General features: G+C 53.2%; 2 protein-coding genes across 8 annotated transcripts in view; both read left to right on the forward strand.

The window, feature by feature from the left end:
• NLRC5 (NLR family CARD domain containing 5) overlaps positions 1 to 6,738 on the forward strand; it is a 48,622-nt gene extending 41,884 nt beyond the window's left edge. For all 5 annotated transcript variants that reach the window (XM_037408785.1, XM_037408786.1, XM_037408787.1 and 2 more), the window contains 5 exons: positions 620 to 703; positions 871 to 954; positions 3,503 to 3,586; positions 4,701 to 4,784; positions 5,918 to 6,738. In XM_037408785.1, coding sequence (XP_037264682.1) covers positions 620 to 703; positions 871 to 954; positions 3,503 to 3,586; positions 4,701 to 4,784; positions 5,918 to 6,002 — 421 coding nt within the window. In that variant the 3' untranslated portion in view covers positions 6,003 to 6,738. The remainder of the gene's footprint in view (positions 1 to 619; positions 704 to 870; positions 955 to 3,502; positions 3,587 to 4,700; positions 4,785 to 5,917) is intronic.
• Positions 6,739 to 7,739: 1,001 nt separating this feature from the next.
• CPNE2 (copine 2) overlaps positions 7,740 to 18,795 on the forward strand; it is a 60,038-nt gene continuing 48,982 nt past the window's right edge. Inside the window, exon 1 of one of the 3 annotated variants that reach the window (XM_037408817.1) lies at positions 7,740 to 7,943. In XM_037408817.1, the coding sequence (XP_037264714.1) occupies positions 7,760 to 7,943 (184 nt within the window). In that variant the 5' untranslated portion in view covers positions 7,740 to 7,759. Of the gene's footprint in view, positions 7,944 to 10,601; positions 10,691 to 16,361; positions 16,509 to 18,795 lie in introns of those variants that run through there. The other 2 variants (XM_037408819.1, XM_037408818.1) reach the window with 2 other exon arrangements.

Below are 18,795 nucleotides of genomic sequence, written 5' to 3' on the forward strand. Positions count from 1 at the left end.
CTCTTCCTGCTGCATCCTTGATGCCACCATTCTTTGTTACATGTTTATTGTTAAATAACAAGTTGGATTAGGGTGTTGGTAATTCAGGTGTGAGGTATGTCAGAGTAAGAGAGGTATTGCCATGGATTGCGTTTGCTGGTAGATGAGAACAGAGCAGCACACCCTGGTAAAGGCTGGAAGGCAGTTACTGCTGCCCACTGAGTCTTTGAGACCCATGTCCTCTTCCCACTCTTCCTTATCGTCATTTCCTCTCAAGTCACACCAGTCATTGACTCCAGTATAATTTCTTATTTCCAGTTTCATGTGCAATACACGATGTGCTGCAGGTCTGTTCATCTTAGCCACTGGTATAACCCTATGTTACCATCTGTAGGCAATTCACTGCTGAAGGGACTTATGTTGTGAGTTAGAGCAGGGCTGTTCCCATTTTACCAAGCAGGGAACTGACCCTGGGTTGCCACGTGCCAATCTGGCTTGTCCCTACTGTCCAGAGTCCTCACTTAGTCTGGGTACTAGTTATTGTCTTGCTAATTCACATAGTTACATCTCGGTGTTGGCTTTTCTTTGACTGTACCTGCTTTTTATGTGGCCACTCAAAGTTTTCCCATTACTCTTGCAGTTTATCAGAAAATGACCTTGGGGAAGGAAGCATCCATGCCCTGTCCAAGGGGCTGCCATGCTTTGAACACCTCCGGAGGATTGAGTGAGTACCAGGGCACCGAAGGCTGCTGGGCAGAGCATGGCTGGCTTTGTTCGTAGCATTGCCAGGGCGGGAGGGCAGCAGACAGTGCTGGTGCTGGTGCTCTATTTCCCACCAGTTCTGATATCAGCACATTGTGCCCTCTGTTTTTTCTCTCCTCTCTGCTTCAGTCTGAAACTCTGTGGAATCACGGATGATGCTTCAAAATCACTTTCTCATGGCTTCCAACAGTGCCCTTCCGTGGAGGAGATAATGTGAGTGTGGGATGGATGAGGACACCCTTCGACACACGTGTCACTCTTGCTTTAATGTCTGCTCCTATTTTCAACTGCACTAGGCTTGTGATCCTGCTAAAAACTTACTGATACTTACCACTAAGTACTTTTTAGTGATAAATCTAATAGTAATTTACCAACTGATGAAATTCACTGCCAAAAGTTTCCTTGTATAACTAACAACTTACTGGAAGCTGAATGTGAAGAGCTGAACAGAATATGGGGGGAAACACTCATCTTCAAATTCTGCCTGTTATCTTTGGTCTTTTAGCATCTGCTTTGCAAGGCAGGGCAATTCCCCATCTTGTTCTCCATGGTCCAGGTCTTATCTCCATTTTTTTAAAAAGGTGGCCACAGCTGGCTCTCAGGGAAGGGCAGGAGCTTCTCTGTGCGATTGTAGAGGCTGAATTTCGAGCTTGAGGCAAAGTGAATTCAGCCTGTAGCCGAACAGGGTGGACCGCCAGCTGCAATCTTGCTCTCCACACTGGAATAAAGGGGGTTGCTCTGATGCTTGGATGTTTAACATGTTTTCAATAAGAAGCATAGATGGGCTAACTACATTCTGACATGTTCATCTGCCCAAGAGAACCCCAGCAAAGAGTCTGCTGGGAACCTGCTCAAGCTCATGTTGGTTTAAAAGCAAATTGCTCTCGTGCAATTTGCCCCATTGCACTAGAGGTACCTTAAATTTAATTCTAGTACACAGGATCCCTCAGGGTCAGTAGTGGTCTGTGGAGTGGCTGGAAGACAATGGACATATTATGAGCAATCCAGACCAAGTAACTTTGTTGTAATAGCAGGCCAGAGCTGTAACAGGCTGCAGGTGTTGTGAAGGACATATGCAAGGCCAAGGGAGAGAAAGAAACTGTGTATTTGCAGAGAGATAAGAGAGTTGGACAGAAAGATGAGAAAAAGCAGGATGCCTGCACAAGGGGGGAGCAGCGTGTGGGCACCACACCGGGACCAATCGTAGGGGAGATGGAAGCGTGTGAACAAGTAGTTTAACCTGTCACCTTTTACATAACAAAGCCTGCGTTGAGTGTGTATTTTTAGCTGGGGATATAAATTGGTGTGAGCCTATTAATAGCATCTGTAGAGTATAAATTGCTGTGTATCCCTTAATGAAGTGGCACTAACTTGATCACATTGGTCGTATAAGTTGTGTCCAAGCCTTCTGTGTCAACAGTGGTCTCATCAATCCTGAGCTGCCAGTAGCTTTAATGCAGGCTAACAGTGACTGAGGTGCTGGCAGGGCACAGACCTCCTAGGCTGACATCACTCTTCTATCAGGATGCCAATCTACAAGACCTAGGCTCTCTAGGCATCTCTGCTGTGGCCAGCTGGGTGGCACTTGATGGTCATGCTGCTCTTACGTGCCTCAGTTCTGCGAAGTCCTCATGGATGGCTTGAGTAAAATGATCCATGGGTTATAAGCCCACCAGACTTCCCTGTCCCTACCCCAGAAGGTATTTGTGTGGGAAGAACAGATTCTTAGGGCTCAGGGCATTAGGTCAAAGCCAGGATTTTATTGCCAGACCCAGGAGAGGTATGGCAATAATCCAGTGAGTAATGGGATGAGTAAAGCAAGATTCAGTGCATAGGTGTGTTGCTTGCAGCATGGCCCTAAGACGAGTTAACCAGGTAGGTGCTACTCCTTCATTACTAACAGATAGGCAGATTCTCCTGTAATAGTGGTGTAAGGAGGGATCTTGTCGTGTCCATGGAGGCACAAGTGAGTTCTGTCATTGGGAAATCTGAGTGACATGGTGAGCTATGTGCAGATACCCATGAACTCCCAGAACAGGCTGTGAACTTGTTTGGTGGAAAGCCCCAGTTCTTGAGCTGGATCCTGTCCTACCTTTGTTTTGGCTCCCACATGCCATACAGAAATTCTGGAGTTCCCCAGTCTTTCATAGAGGAATGGCCCCAGGGTCATTCAGCCGAGTGAAGCACTGACTGGTACTGTGTTAGGTTTCTGTTTTCCAGGTGAGAGGGAAAAGGCCAGGCTGTTCAGCCATTAGCAAAGAAAGGATCTGAAGAATTTTCTCACTTGCTAAACATCAGAAAGTGAAAACTCTAGCCTTTCAAGAGCCCTGCAAGCTATCCTTCCAAAGAGCTCAGAGTCAAAAGGCACCTTTAAGAGCAGATCTGAGAGGCACCTTAGCTGTAGCAGCAACACCATCAGCACAAGGAGGAGTTGCCCTGGGATAAAGCTGTGTGCTCAGCATTCACTTCCATCTTTTGCATCTCATTCCCTCGGCCTGCAGGACTCCAGAGATAACTACAGTCCTCAGGCTCTGTGGTGACACTCCCTGATGCTTTACCATGCATGGAAATACATGGTGAAACTGAGGAAACTCCTCAAAATTACACTTGTAAAGCAGGGGAATATTTACCTTCCATGATAAGGGGGTGATAGGCTCTTGTTAACAGGCTAATCTATGGAGGGTGGTGGTATCACAATGCTGCTGTTGTTTCCCTTGTGATTATCGAGTGACTCACAGTTGGGATTTCTTGTCTGGTTTAGACTGTCTTGGAACGCCCTTGGAGACGGAGGAGCCCAAGAGCTGGCCAGTGCTCTTCCAGGGATGGAAAAGCTGAAGATGTTAGAGTGAGTACAGCCCTGAGAGAAACCCCAGGAAGGCTTGTTTTTCTGTCATTGAGCCTTCAGCCACCGGACTTCTGAAAAGTGGGCGTACATTAGGAACAACAGACAGACAGGCTTCTGCAGTTTAACTTCTTAGCCTGCTCCATGCACCGAGGGCCAGTCTTGCTTGGGTGATACCCAGGCATTAAAGTAGCACTTGTTTTATTTAAGGTGCTTGCAGCTTAGGTATCTAAGCAGAAGCTAGTCTGTGAGGCCGCCTGGTTGAGGTAGGGAAGACAAACTAGTATTTCTAGAACATGACTTGTTGTCACCTCATGACCTCCGCTGCGCAGCTTCCTGCAAGCTTTTATGTCTCTTCAGTGTCTGGGATGATCTAGGTGGGTACTGTGCTCAGAGAGCCTTCCTTTGTGAAAACCTGCAGCAGGGCAAGCGGTCCGTCCCCAGGACATGCTGGGTGTTCAGCCACAGGAGCTCACAGGAAGCTCAGATGCAGCTCCTGTGCTGGAACTGCAGGGACAGGAGCAGCTGGGGTCGATGTCACCAGCTTATGTGTTGGCCTGGTGGCAGCACAGCCCAGCACTCTTGATGGGAGAGAGTGTCATCTTCTGCTCAAGAACTGTCCATGGAGCTTTCCTCCCCTTGGCCCTTTGGAATTCGTGGTATGAGTGTTCTGTCTTTCAGGTATATGAAAATATTAGTCTGTGGGCCACAGGGTCAGGAACTGAGTTTTGTTTGTCTTGAACAGGGAAACCACGTAGCGGAGCCTGGCTGTTTTACAGGTGCAAGCAAGAAGATTGTGTCTGAGGCAGAAGAAGTCATAACTAGCATTTTTTGGCACCGAGCTTGCAGTAGGATCTGTTACAGTACTCCAAGGGCAAGAGACATGCTTACAAGTCCTGTTGCTAGGAGGAGGCCATAGGGAAAAGTGCACACACACTTCATGCGCAAATAGGTCCACAGTGTTAAAGATGAGGCTGGGGTAACTTGTATGGTATTGCTGTGCCTGTGCAGAAGTGTAGCTCTTTTGGGACAGGAGGAGGAGCCAGTGATTATTCAGCTATTTTCCACTCTTGGTTTGGTTTTGGATTTTAAAACTCTCTTTTTGTTTTCAAAACAGTCTGGAGAAGAATCGCATTGGTGCCTGTGGGGCCACGAAGCTTGCAGAAGAACTTGCCAAGTGCCCAGAAATTCAGTTCGTAAGGTGAGCGGGTGTCACGGGGCTCGGTGGCCGGGTATCGGCTCAGCAAGGGCAAGTCGAGTAGACCAGTCTTAGGACAGACATGATCCATGACCCGTGCCAGCCTCCTGCGCTGGCTTAGCTGGCGTGGGATAGGGTATTGCAGGGAATGCAGATACAAGCTGAGTCAGCTGAGGTGTTTCTAGGCCAGCTGTACCTCCTCAGAAAGTCCTGGGAAAAAGGGGTTGAAAAGCTTCCTGGCTTTAAATGAGGCAAAAATTAAGACCCAGTTGCATAATGGCCCCATCAGGAAGTTTGTTGCATCTTTTCCTGTAAGTTGTTTTTTTTTTTTCTCCCATTACATCTGGTTTCACTTCTGAGATAAATTCCTGCCCTGTCCCACTCTGTCCTGGGATTCTTATCTTGCAGGTACTTCGACACCTGATTTTTTTTTTCACTCTTTGTCATTCCATCTCCAAACCCTATCAAACTCCACTAGAAACCTCTCGTAGGAGAGATCCATTCATCCTTCACTCATTTGAAAATCATTGTTCTGAGAGTGCCTCTGATAACTTTCTGGTAACACGGGTCCCAGAGCCAGGTATCTGCTCCTACCTGACTTGTCTCTTTGGCCCAAAACTGGCCCTCGTTTTCCCAATAGTGAGAACAGCCCAAGAGCCACTGAGGAATGATTCTGGACGTGGCTGGAGCTTGGGCCCCCCTGTGTGCTTGCTCAGATTGGTGGGCACAGCACGCAGTGCCTTTGACTCCTTGGGGCACTCTTCCTCACAAGGTAGAGGCTCAGTATGGGCAGCTCTGGGGTAGATTCCACCAAATGAGGTAGATGAAGAAGGGTGTCTATGTAAATCAGGTTGCTTTTGTGGAACGTGGTTCTTCCTCCACTTTCTGAGATCCTCATGGCCTGAGGACTTTTCAGAGCCCTAATCTTTCTCCCAGGCTGGATGAATGAGTCCATCTCAGTGAGCAGACAGCTGCTGAGTTGCTGCTGTGTTGCAGAGATGTGGCCATACCTCACTCCTGTCTCGCTGTCGGACCTACTTTGACAAAACCCCAAAGCTGCCTCTTCCACTCTCTCGCATGCCACCTCCTCGCTCACCATACCAAGCCCTACAGTAACACGTTTGCTGTCATTGTAGGCTGTGGGACAATCCGGTGCCCAAGGGCCTCGCTGAGAATTTGACAAGCCAAGACCCAAGACTGTGTTTCTCCTTCTACCAGTAAAGAAGAGCCCTTGCCTGACAAGGAATTGCTCTCCATCTCCCACTGCCCTCAAAATTTGCACTGAAGAACCCAGGAAATCAAAGTTCCTATAACTAAAGAACTGTAACTGTTAGGTCTTCCTTCACTGCACTGAACCAAGCGTGAACACTTCCTGATGTTTTGTTTCTTGTGAGCTTTTATTGTACAGAAAAGCAAAAGACTGTAAAGAATTGCTGCTGAGCAGGCAATGTTCTTGGTGCAAAACCACTGAAACTCACAAGTAGATGAGATGCATCTGCTCAGGCATTCAGGAAGCCTGCAGAGTATTTAATTGTCTTTAATCAAGATTATAACACCTACAGGGTGTTCCAATAAAAGAACGTACATCCTCCGGGAGAGGATGTAAAATTATTTACAAAATTGTAAATTGCTGATGTGGTTACAAATGCACTCAGACATGTTGTTTGAAAATTGTGTATAACTGCGTGTGAAATGCCTCTGTGTTTTTTAGGCAAAAATGGTAATATGTGGGGGTTTTGTGCTTCATAGCAGGCTCCTTTTCATACAGAATTGCCTCAGTTTCTCAGTAGAAACTTCAGAACTTTTGAAATTTCAAATCATTGACCAAAAATGATCAGTATTTATACTGTGATAACATGGAAAGGCTGATATCACCATAAATTCCAGTGAGAAACTTTAAAGTACTGAGGTTGTAAAACAATTTGCAAGAAAGCTGTGACTATTCTGTGTGAGAGTATTTTCTCTACTACTGAGTGTTTTCATGTGGGGATTTTGAAGACCTTTGTGGGGTTTTATTTCCATCCTGTATTTTCAGATACAGTTTGCAGTTGTAATTCCTCCCAGCACCCATAAGAGTGTGGCACAAAAGCCAGTGAGACCATGTGCTGAACGTTAGCTCTTCACAGTTTTCAAACTGAACATCTTTGTCAGCTGGGCTCTTCTTGGGCCCGGGTCTCCCAGAACTTCTTTTGGAAATGCAGGAGGTTGGACAGAGTTTGCATTAGCTAATGGTCCGTTTCGATCCAGGCTGTGAGCTGAAAATTCATTTTTTCCTGCATGTTTGGAACACCATTTTGGTCAGACTGAGTGCTGTCCCCAAGCAGGTTCATTACCCAGTGTGCAGTGCCAGGTATTCCATATTTTTTTATTTTAGAGAGCAGGGAGCAAGCCAGTAACCCACAAGTGCCTAGCTCCCCGATTGCCAAAACGTTACACTATTTATACAGCTTAGCGTGCAAAGACATCAGTCCTCACTGGCTACAGATCACCCAGCTCCTTCACTACTTGGTACTCTGTTTCCCGTTTGTCAAATAATTCTCTGGCTTTTCATGTTACTGAGTTTGCATGCTCAGCCTCCAGTTCTTTTGGGTCTGGGGGGTTTCCTGAGTCAGTGGCAGGCGTGTTGGTGGTCGCGATCTCCCTGGGCCACCGTTGCCTTTCCCCTAGTTTTGCTGAGCTTATTGCCCAGGAGGTGCTTCCTTTGTGAAGGTCCTTTGCTGAAGGGAAGGCTTTGCTCTGAGTGTAGCAGGGCATGCAGAGTGCTTGTTGCTTGAATTAACCACTAACAACTCATTCCCTCCAACTGTCTCAAAGTCAAACTGCCACCCCCACCTTCAATTCCACCAGCCGCCCGGTAGCGTGGGTACTGCATGTGGTAGATAACAGAGGCTGAGTTTTACTCTGTCTGAAGAAGGAAAGTATTGGAATTGGACTTTTTAATGCATTTGAATTTAATTTAATGCACTTTTTAATGATTGATGGCTGTTTTGTCATCTCCGATGGCAACCACAGCCAAAGCCTCTTGCTGTTACCACAGGCCTGTGTACCGGGGGAAAACCAGAAAATATCACTGTCAAACTGATCTTTGTTCAGCTCCATCGTATTGCCTCCGGCTGCCCCCCCCTCCGGCTGCCCCCCACTCCTGCATCTGCATGTGTTCAGGTATCACGACAATTTACTTTCCTCCTTTAGTGGTGTGAAACATGCCTCCTTGCTTACTGTTTTTCCTCCTGTTTTGATGATGCTTTAGCTGAATAAATGAGAATGCTGCTCGGGTGGGTGCTTGACTTTTCAGGTCAGTTTTATTTTCACAGTCTTGGGTGCTAGCCCTGAACAGCTGCCTTGGGCAGCACAGCCACTGCAGGGAGAGCTCCGGGGTTTGAATCACCCCGTTGTTTCCCCCTTGCAATGAAACGCACTATTTGAAAGGAGATTGAGGTTCCTCCGTGCAGTTTCACCAACTCCCGAAGTTAGGAAGCTTTGTGGTACCACAGGGCATGCCACAAATACCGCTGCAGCGCTTCTCCTGACTTGAGGTGTTCAAGAGTGCCTCGGAAACCGAAACGCACGCCTGCATTTCTCGGGTTCTTCCCTAGATTCAGGATTAGCTCCCAGACACATCTGACCAGAGAGGGACCATCATTCCAGAGCGGGCCAGGGAAGGGAGCTGCGGGAAGCCAAAGCATCTTTTCCTGAACACCAGGTGTCAGCAAACCCCCAAAAACGGGAAGCGGGGGTCTCGTCCAGCGATTTAGGCTAAACCCGGGCTCTGTGCTGTATTTTGAGCGCGTGGGTTGCATTTTTAAACCCCAGAGATTTGGATGGAGTTGTATGTGAAACAGGACAACACAATCGGTTCCTAGTTTGTTCCTTACATCGAATGCCAAGGACTTTTGGGCCACCCTTCCCCAGCGTGCTTCCCATTTTGATTGCGCTGCTGATGTCCGTCTTCCAGCTTGTGCTTGTGTCTGAAAGTTTCCTAGGGGAACCGGGAGGCTTTGACCGGTTTTGAGGGGTTAAATGAATCTTCTGGCGTGCAGGAAGATGTGAGGCCGTTGGGGGCTGTGCATGATGGCTGAACACCAAACTGATTCCCAAATAGGTAATTAACGTGGGCCATTTTTAGAGTTGTTACTATTAGATTTCGCATTTATCATGGTCCAAAAATGGAAATGTATCAGGACGCTCCGCACACCCCTATTGTTTCAGGCTGCCTGCAGTTTCTGGGAAGACAATGTCTGAGCTAGTCAGTACTGGTTTCGTACACAGAAGGGATTTTGCCCCCTGAGACCGAATCTTTAGAAAGAAATACACTGCTGTAAGTAAACACAACTGCTGGAGGGCAGTGAAGGAGCCCGGATTTTGTGCTAGGGAACAGCCAGAGCCAGGCTGGGCCGTGATTTTGCAGATGATGGCTGCTGTTCTGTAGGGCTGGAAACGCAGCCGGCTGTTTCCCCTCGGCTAAAACCAGCTCCAGGTAGCGCAGAACCTGCTGTGACTTGGAGGCATCATGCTGGGCAGGAGACAAAACACAGGAAAAACTGATTCTAGAGAAAACAGGCACATTGGTATTCATGAAATACTGTCTGCCTCTCCCTTTCCCCCCCAAATTGACATTTTAAGCCACGGGCACAGAGGTAGGAGGGCAGGTCTGGGACAGACCTTACTTCTCCTACTGAATCCCTCTTTCACGCACAACCACGTCCCTTCCTGTGATGGTTTTTGGCTGGGTTTGCCCAGAAAGAAGGGTGTTGCTCCTGACACTAGGCTCAGTTTTTAGCTGGCTGTTGCCTGTGGTGTTGTCCGTGCTGAGCGTTTGTGAGCTGTGAGCCCATGGTGCGTCCCCAGCCCCGCTCCTGGGGTGCCGGGAAGGCAGTGGGGCTGGCGAGGGGGGGGCTCACTGATGCCGAAAGCTGACTTGGTGCCTTCAAACACCTCTGCCTTTAACAGCTCAGGCTGCAGGAGAGCGGAAAGCTGGCCAGGGGGAATATGGGACTTGCTTACTTTGCCTGTGATTAAATTTAAAAGCATGAACAGAGCTGCGTGCGCTTTGTTCAAATAAAGACGGTTTATTTAATCTGAAGCCTCAGAGGGAGGTTTCCGGTCTTATTACCCTATCTCCATATCAAAAACATCTATATAAATATCCCTGACGCCTGATGATGTATCTGCCAAGCGTCAGGTGAGGTTGCTAATGGTATGTTGGGTGCAAACCATGGTGGCACCGGGCTGGAAGGGAAAGCGTGCTGGTGCCTTGGGTCGAGCAGGGTGGTGGGAGGGTGTGATGCTGGCCAGCCCGGTGGCCTGGGCTCCCTTCCACCTCTGGGGTACTTGGTTGGGGCCCACCCGTTTTCCTTGTATAACCAGCTTTTCCCCATGGAAAGCGGTGCCAGGCACCCACCGTGCCTGGTCCTGGTGCTCAGGGTCCTGGCCCGGCCCCAGGCCTGGTTTGGGCAGGGTGATGGGCAGCACCCGCGCCAGCTGCGCAGGGTGAACCCCGCTGGCATCCCAGCAGCACAACAATCAGTGGTTTTGGTTCAGAGCGAGGGGGGTCGAGCCCACAAAGTTATGCTTTTGTTGTAGCTGGGTGGATAACATGGAAAATAATTTTCCAGCCTTTCCACGTGTTGTAATTTTTAATTTTTTTAAAAAAGGTTGTTTTTTTTTTTTCTTTTCTTGTACGAAGAGTGAAGCACAAGCAGCCAGCTGGGAAGTTCTGGGGTGGATCCTTTTCTTTTTAATCCGAAACGCATGATGCCGGCCCGGGGAGGGGGAATGACAGCGGGGGGGAGCCGGGCATGGCCGCGCCCGCCGCCCGCCCCCCGCCATCACCGCCCACCCGCGGGCGCGGCGTGGGGAGGCGCTGAGCCCGCGGGAGCTGCTCGGCCCGGCCGGCCCGGCCCGCGGCGGTGAGTACCGGGGCGGGGGGCGGCGGTGCGGAGCGGAGCGGAGCCGTACGCCGGGGCGCGGCTGGCTGGGCCCGTCCCGCGGCGGGGAGCGACCCCCGTGGGTCGGGTGGGTGGTGACGGCCGTGGGGGATGCACCGGCGGTGACCTCGGGTGTCCCGGCGGGAGGGGGGCTCTGGCTGGCCAGCGTAACCCCCGTGTCAGCCCCCGGACGGGGACCTGCGGGGACGCGTCGCCACCAGCTTCTCCCAGAGCCTGCGGTGTCCCTTCTGCACTCCATCCACCGGGACAGACCCTCCGTCCCTTGGGCAGACCTGCCATCCCTTGGGACACACCCTCCAACCCCTGGACCGGACCCTCCAACCCCTGGACCGGACCCTCCAACCTCAGACAGACCCTCCATGCCCTGGGGCAGCCCCCCCACACGCTTTGCACGCCCACGCCCCTTCCTCAGCCCCAGCCCCTCTGTTCGTGCATGGTGTGAAGTCGTCCCGCCTGCCCCCACTCTCCCTGCATCCGCATCCGCTCCTAGAGATGCCAACCGGACACACCGGGGCCTGGTGGCCTCGCCCCCCGGGGACAGGGACGGTTGGTTCCCCTGGCACTTGCCACAAGCGTCTCTGCTCCTCCTGCAGCCCCGTGGCGCGGGGGCACCGGCGAGCTGGAGGCCGAGCAGTGCCCAAGCGCTGCTTCGGGAGCCCGTTGGCAGCCTGGTGCTGCTCTGGCTGGTGATGCTGTCTTTGTGCAGTGCCTTTCGGGGGGGCTGCCCCTCTCTCCTCCGCGCCTCGGCCTCGGAGATGGCAGCGAGCAGCGCGTGTTGCTCAGCGGTGTGAGGGGCTTGGGGGATGGCAGGCAGGGGGGTGTTTTCCCATCAGCTCCACCAGTCTGAGGACCTGACGCAGTAAGGGTGAGTAGCCCTAATTTAGGTGACTGGCTGGAGGAAAGCTGGTGGGGCTGGGGGGCTTGGTGGGCTAACACCCCCTCTGGAGCTGGTCACCGTGAGGAGGGTGGAACAGGAGACAGAGGTGAGTTGAGAGCTGAGTTTTGGTGGCAGAAATGTCTCCGAAGGACTTGGTCCTTGCTGCTGGCTCCCCGACAGCCTGAACTGCTTCACGGGAGGGAATCCAGAGGATCCCTGTGAGCCCTGAGCCCCAGGTTTGAAGCCTCCTGGAGATACACCAGAACCTTCTGGAGAAGCTGGAGTCAGGATCAGGCCAGTGTGAGCACAGCCCAGGGGCGCTCAGTTTTGGGATGCCTGTTGCTGGCATTGCCTCCTCCTGCCAGCCCCGGTATCAGGGGATACCACTGTGCTTTTCTGGGGCTGGTAAATGTCTTATTATGGGCCAGAAAATGCACCCCATTGAAGCCCGTTGAGGGGCTCGAGCAGAGCAACGGGAGGAGGAAGGCTGGAACAAAAGCTCAGGGCACGTGGAAAGGATCTTTTCTGAAGAACTGAGATGGTGGAGGATGTTTTCCTGGAGTGGCCTTGGGGAATCGCTACATTTGCTTTGGTTACAGCTGTGTGACAGCCTGGGACATACATTTTCTGGTGATGTGTGTTTTTGTTTCTCTGCTGTTGCCTCTGGAGCATCCTGGCTGGGATAACGTGGAGGGAAAGCACCCCATGAGGCTTCCACATGTCCCCCAAACTGCACCTACCTGCCTTGCAGGCAGCCCCTCGCACTTGCCTTGGGCAGACAAGCAGTCCCGGAGCTGCTTTCGGAGAGCCCAGCATCCATCTTCATGCTGGGCCCGGGGTCTGGCAGCCGCCTGCCTCCCTGGTACCACTGGCACATGCCGCACTCATCCTGGGACCTGCTTGGTCAGGGACACAGTTTGCATCTCTCGAAGGCGTTGCAGGTGTTGCACCGTAGCAGTGTGAAGGTGGGCAGGGCCATAGGACTGCTAGTATTTGAGATGCTGGCTGTGACACTTCTCCCTCCTGAGCTCGACCTGAAGAGAAATGAGATCATCTGGAGCTGCATCAGCGCTTTGCCCCGGGGGGAATCCTTGCTCTGGGGTCTGTGCTGGTGGGCAGCGAGGGACCCTGTGCTGGTTGCTGGCAGGCTGGCGCAGTGTGTAGAGCCATTGCTTGCGGGGGTCAGGGGGAGCCCAGTGCCTGGCCAGTGTGTGCTGGAGGAGCGGGCACATGCCCCATGCACGGGGGCTTCCATTGCAGAGAAATCCTCCTAGTGTTCAGCCGCCCTGGCTGAGCTGTGGGTGGAAATGCTTTTTGCCCTGGCGGATACATCAGCCGTGCAGCCCTTGGCAGTCCTCATCCCTGCTGGTCCTCCAGCGATCCGATCCTTTCCCTCGCCCTGACAGCGGGCTCACGCAGTGCTGGAGCAGCCTCTTGCTACCCTGTGATTTACCAGTCTGTCCAGTTATATACTGGAATTGCACCGGCTTTTTTCACCTTTTAGCAGCCTCAGTGTGGCGTGTGAAGAGTCTGGGAGGAATAACTTCTCTCGTTCCCATTACACCCAGTGGAAAGAGTTTCCCACTGACTTCAGTGGAAACCTCTGCCCGGGGAAAGCTGGCCGGAGTCGCTCACACTGCTGTAAATCAGGGCTTGTTCTCCGGGAGCCGTTGGCGTGCCGAGAACGTAATACCCGGTTAATTGATGAAAAAGCAACGCTTGCAGTCTCCTGTCCTGGTTCTGGGTTGTCAGCTCTCATAAGGACCTCTTTATGTGAGAGTCTTGGCTTGTGTTCAGAGGCAGGGTGGGGGGGGGAAAGGAGAAGAAAAGGTAAATTTTCTGGTGCAGTGGAGTAGCCAGGCATTTGAAATGGTGCTCCTGGCAGAGCAAAACCGCAAAACAGCACGGAAAAAAAAAGAATTGAATGCTTCCCCCCCACCCCCCGAAATCTTACAGTTTGTCTTTTAAACCTCCGTAAAATATTTGTTGAGGGACCTGAGTCATCACTTTTTGCTGCTTTGACTCAGTTTCCTGGCTGCTGGCTTTGCAAGGTTACTTGTTTGGATCAGAGAAGCAGGGGCAAATAATAATTCCTGGGAACTCAGGTGAGCTTGGAGGTCATAACAGTATTGTTAAAATACCAGAAAAACAAACAAGTGTCGTATTCAGCAGGAAGGGCTCTACTTTTATTTGTCTGCTGCTTTTGCTGAGGCTTTGGGAGCTGTCAGATTTTCTGCCTGTAGCCAGCAGGGAAAGGCTCGCGTCTAAAATAGTCGCTTTCCCCCCCAGCCCTGGATTTTTCATCATCACGTGATTCCAGAAGCTGAGGATTTAGGAAGAAACATCAGCCATTGTGGGGCTGATTTTGAAAATTAGACAAGATGGGAATGCAAGTTTTGCTGTTAAACAGCGAGTCCAGTGCTGCGCAACCATTTGAACCAAGTTTTATATTCTTTCGAGTTGTGTCTAAAGCTGTTGGGAAGGGGTTGAAAATTTATCAGGCATAATTCTCGTATAAACCGCTGGATTTTTTTGTATCGCTGGCATACAAAACCATCTCAGAGTGAAGCTTCACACGTCGAGTGGCAGCATCTCTCTGCTGCAAAGCAGGCCAGTAAAATTATTTAGGAAAAGGTTGGATTGTAGCGATGAAAGTCACCTCTGTGCAGGGTAAAGGTGGGCACGTCATCCAGCCCGTGGGCACACCAGCAGTGCTCTGTGTGCCTCAGTGCTGGCATGCCTGTGCAAACCGGTGTTGCACGTAGCTACCCATGAATTAATATTTATTTATGTTTTTGGGGAGGGCTCTGAAGCTCTGGCTGCTATGGGGATGAGATGGCGCATGGGCTGGAGGGAGCTGCGTGCCTGTCCGCTGCTGGGGCCGCTGGCCTTGCTGGCTGCCATGCTGGTAATTTGGCGTGCAGTTACGTCAGCAGTTACAGATATTTCTCATCGCTTCAGTGATGTTTTTTTTTTTCTTCCCCTTTCACGTGTGATAGATGGTGTTGGCTGGAAATAGGAATTCAATTAAAATTCAGAAAGCCAGCATTTTTGTTTTCAGTAACTTAGAAAAGCCTTTAATAAGTTAAACAGCCAGTATACATTAAGTATAATTAAAATGCAGGAGGTTCACTCTGCACCTGTGAGGGAGCTCCACTGGCTGCATGTCCTTCGCAGCCCAGCCGCCCTCCTCACGGGGAAGCCCTGCTCCTTTACGTTTTGTTGGGTCCAGCTTTAATGAAGTCAACTTTTTCCTCCAGATCTGGTTGTTGAAACAGATCTATCCCCCCTCACGGTGACAGCGTGCCCAGCTCTTGTACAGCCGCTGCAGCAGCAGGATGGGACAGTTTTAATGCCTTGGCTGGATGTTAGAATCCACCCAAAACCCTGAGGGTGCCTCGCGATCCCTCCTCAGGTCCATCGCCCGCCGTGAGCATTGCTGCCAGGCGGGGGGCAGAGATGCCTGGCTGGCACTGGCCTCCGCTCGCCCACAGCCAGCAGGCACCATCGCTTTCTGCTCCGGCATGGCAAAGGGCAGCAGTGGCCCCGGTGGTTGGCAGCGCGTGAATGCGGCAGCCACAGAGCTGGCGTGTAAACCTTCGCCTTGGGTCTGCTTCGTGGGGCTGTTGTGTACAGGGTTTGGTGCCATTGCCAGGATTCGCTGCCGTGTCACCACATTTTCTGCCCTAAATCACTAAATCGAGCCCCAGAGGAAGCCTGTCGTCAAGCGAAAACGTGCGACCTCCTCCGTGTATCTAAGCCAAATACATGCCTGCCAGCGGGGACGAGAATGGGGTCGGTCTGTGCGCTCGGCTGTTGCTGTACGTCCTTCACGGGGGACGCTACTGCCTCTCGTCTTGCCCTGCCCCTCGCTTGCCCTTGCTCCATTTCTGAGCAACAAGCCCAGAGCCGCTGCCTCTCTGGAAACCATACAGAGATTTGCAAGCAGGGCATGCCGTAGGCACAGGACGTGCAGCAATCGCAGGGCACGCAGTGAGCACAGGATGTGCAGTGTGTGCAGGGCATGCAGCAATTACTGGGCACACAGCGAGCATGGGATGTGCAGTGTGTGCAGGGCATGCAGCAATCACTGGGCACACAGCGAGCATGGGATGTGCAGTGTGTGCAGGGCATGCAGCAATTACTGGGCACACAGCGAGCATGGGATGTGCAGTGTGTGCAGGGCATGCAGCAATTACTGGGCACACAGCGAGCATGGGATGTGCAGTGTGTGCAGGGCATGCAGCAATCACTGGGCATGCCATGGGTGCAGGACGTGCAGCAATTACTGGGCACGCAGTGAGCACAGGATGTGCAATGAGTGCCGGGCATGCAGCAATTACTGGCCACACAGCGAGCATGGGATGCGCGGTGAGTGCAGGGCATGCAGCAATCACCGGGCGTGCAGGAAGCACAGGATGTGCAGCGAATGCAAGGCATGCAGCAGTCACTGGGCACGCAGTGAGCACGGGATGTGCAGTGAGTGCAGGGCATGCAGCAGGCACGAGACGTGCAGGGTGTGCAAGGGAGGCTGGGCTCTGCCTCCCGCAGAGGCAGCCGTGGTACAGTTTGGTAGCAGCCGTCAAAGGCCGTTCAGTTTCTCTCCGGTTCAGAGGCGATACTCTGTGTGTGGTTTTTTGCCACTTCCCGATTTTCTGAGCGCTCCCCCAAAAGGCGCTCAGCCTCTGCAGCTCCTCCAGACCCCGTCAGCAATGGTGCTGCCTCCCGCCGCACGTCACCGCTGGGTGTGGAGGAGCGAGTTTTGCTTTCGTTTGCCGGGCTGGAGCCCTTGGCTTTCCGCCGGCTGAGAATCACGGAAACACCTTCGCCGCTGGGACCCGGGGCCCTGAGTCTCCCGAGCACTCGGCGCCCCTGCTCCGCGGGGCTTGCCTTCTCTCGCCGGTGAGCAGCCTGAGATACTTTGGGGACAGTGTAATGACTTCGTCGGGAGCGGGTGGGAGAACGGATCCCGCTGCCCGGTGCCGCCGCGGTGCCCGGGCCAGCTGTGCCCCCGGCCGCCGGGTGGGTGCCGGCCAGCGGGCAGACGAGGCTGCTGGCACGCTGCGCGGTGGTTGGTTTTGCTCTCATGCCCCTGGCTTACTGGGATCTCCAGTTTCAGTGCCTCGGTGGGTGTGAGCCCCTCTGCAAGGACACGGGTCCCATCCTCTGGTCATGGAGCACTGACTGTGGCTCTGGCCTCCCCCTGAGCAGGACGCTGGCACAGTTACGGGACCGCTGCCGGGGCTCGTGCCTTTGCCTGTGCCCCCCTGGGGGACAGGGCTCCCCGGCTGCTTGGGGCAGAGCAGCCCCAGGCCCCTCCAGGCTCTGCTTGGCTGGGGGAAGCAGCCAGGGTGGTACCACGGGGGGATGCGGGGGGACCCTTGGGCACATCACCGGGGTTACGGGATGGTGCAGGGGGGATGCGGGGCAGGGTGGGACTGTGTGGAGGAGTCTTGCTCCCACCCTGCGGGTCCCTCGTTGTGAGCTGGTTTCTTGACTGTTGCCACTCTTCCCCGGAGTCCAGCAGCTGCTGTGGCACACATGGGGATGGCAGAGGGGCAGCTGGAGGCTGTGGATCTCTGCTTGACATCTGCGGTGGCTGCCTCAGCTCCGGACCGGCCATGGGAAGTGCTTTGGAGTTGCTTTTCTGGTGGTGATGTTTGCAAACAGGGCCAGCAGCGGATGGTGCTGACACCCCTGGATGTCACGGGCAGCACAGGGAGGCCCTGTCCTGGCTGGTCCAGCTGGGGGGATTGTTACTCCATCCACCCAGCTGCTTCAGAGCATCTTCCCTAGCTCCAGCTGCTGACAGCCCTCTTCATGGTCCTAAATCCCAGAAGGCAGTGGTCAGCCTTGGGCTGGACCCCCGGGTGGGGGAGAGGGGAAGTGGCACAGAGCAGCGAGGGGCTTTGCCTGCGGAAAAGGTCTGTGGAAAGCAGAAAATGAGCTGGCCCCATCTCCAGCTGTGGGGGGATGGCTGTGTGCCACAGTGAGGTTGGGGCCGTGGTGCCTGCAGATCTCTCTGCCTCTGCTTCTGTAAATGGGAGATGCTGGTCTACAAGGGTCTCTGATTTAGTGAGAGCGCTGTCGGCTCCACTGCTCACCGTTTGCACCACACGACTTCCCAGGACAGTGTTAATGCTGCCATTGACAACTGACGTGGTCTGCGAGGTCTTCACAAGTGCTCATGCCATTGCAGGGGATGTGTGAGCAGCAGAGGACCTCTGCCAGCATGATGAACCGTAAATAATGTTGTCTCCTAATCCCCTTTCCCTTGAGGGTCTTATGTGCCAGACCTGTTAATGTGATTACACTGGTATTACGGTGTGATATATTATGCTGTTATGATACCTGTCAGCGTCCTGACTCCGCGGGGCACCAGGGAAGCTGATGCTCCAGCACCTTTGGGTGGATGGAGAGGGCATCCCACGGCATGTCCTGGGAAACAGCAGCTGGGCAGGGGATGCCCCTGTCCCCTGCCTCTTCGGCGGGTCATGCCCGGCAGCCCCTGCCAGGCCGAGCAGGCTGTGGTGGCTAAGCACCCAGGCAGGGCCACCAGGCAGTGGCACCATTGGTGGGACAGGCTGCGTTGCAGCCCCCCTCCACGCACCCCAGGTGCCAGCCGGCTGCCTGGCAGGGTCCCACAGGCAGGGCTTCAGCATCCCCGAGCAGGGAGCAAAGGCTTCACCCAGGGGCTTCCTAGGACAGGGGCTGCTGTCCCTCGTCCCCAGTGCCTGGATTGGCCCAGATGGTGCCTTTGCACCAGTGAACAAAGGAAGGGCCAGGGCTGTCGCTTGGCTGGTGGTGGCCACTTTGTGGTGTTGGGCATGGAGGGACTTGCCCGGCCCCTGGCCCTGACACAACCCATGAGACCAACTGTAGTTTGGGGAGGTCTTCCCGGGGTGGGACCTGCTCTTCGATGGACATTGAGGGTATGGGACAGGTTTGGGCTGCCCTTTGCTGAGCGATACTCTCTGGGGTGGGTACACGGGAGGATGGGGCTGCCTGGGTCAGGTGGGGGCACAGGAGCAGTCCTGCTATCTTGGCCAGCCCTGATCTGGCTAAGGAGCGTGATTCAGCCCCCCTGGGGACCCCAAGGAGTGGGCGGTCCTGCCGGCTGTGCAAGGGCTGGGGGTTGGGGTGGCAACCCCCCTATGCTTCTCACTTGCACCATGTGCTTTTAGAAAGG

The sequence above is a fragment of the Falco rusticolus genome, chromosome 15, assembly GCF_015220075.1.
Source record: "Falco rusticolus isolate bFalRus1 chromosome 15, bFalRus1.pri, whole genome shotgun sequence".
Taxonomy (NCBI): domain Eukaryota; kingdom Metazoa; phylum Chordata; class Aves; order Falconiformes; family Falconidae; genus Falco; species Falco rusticolus.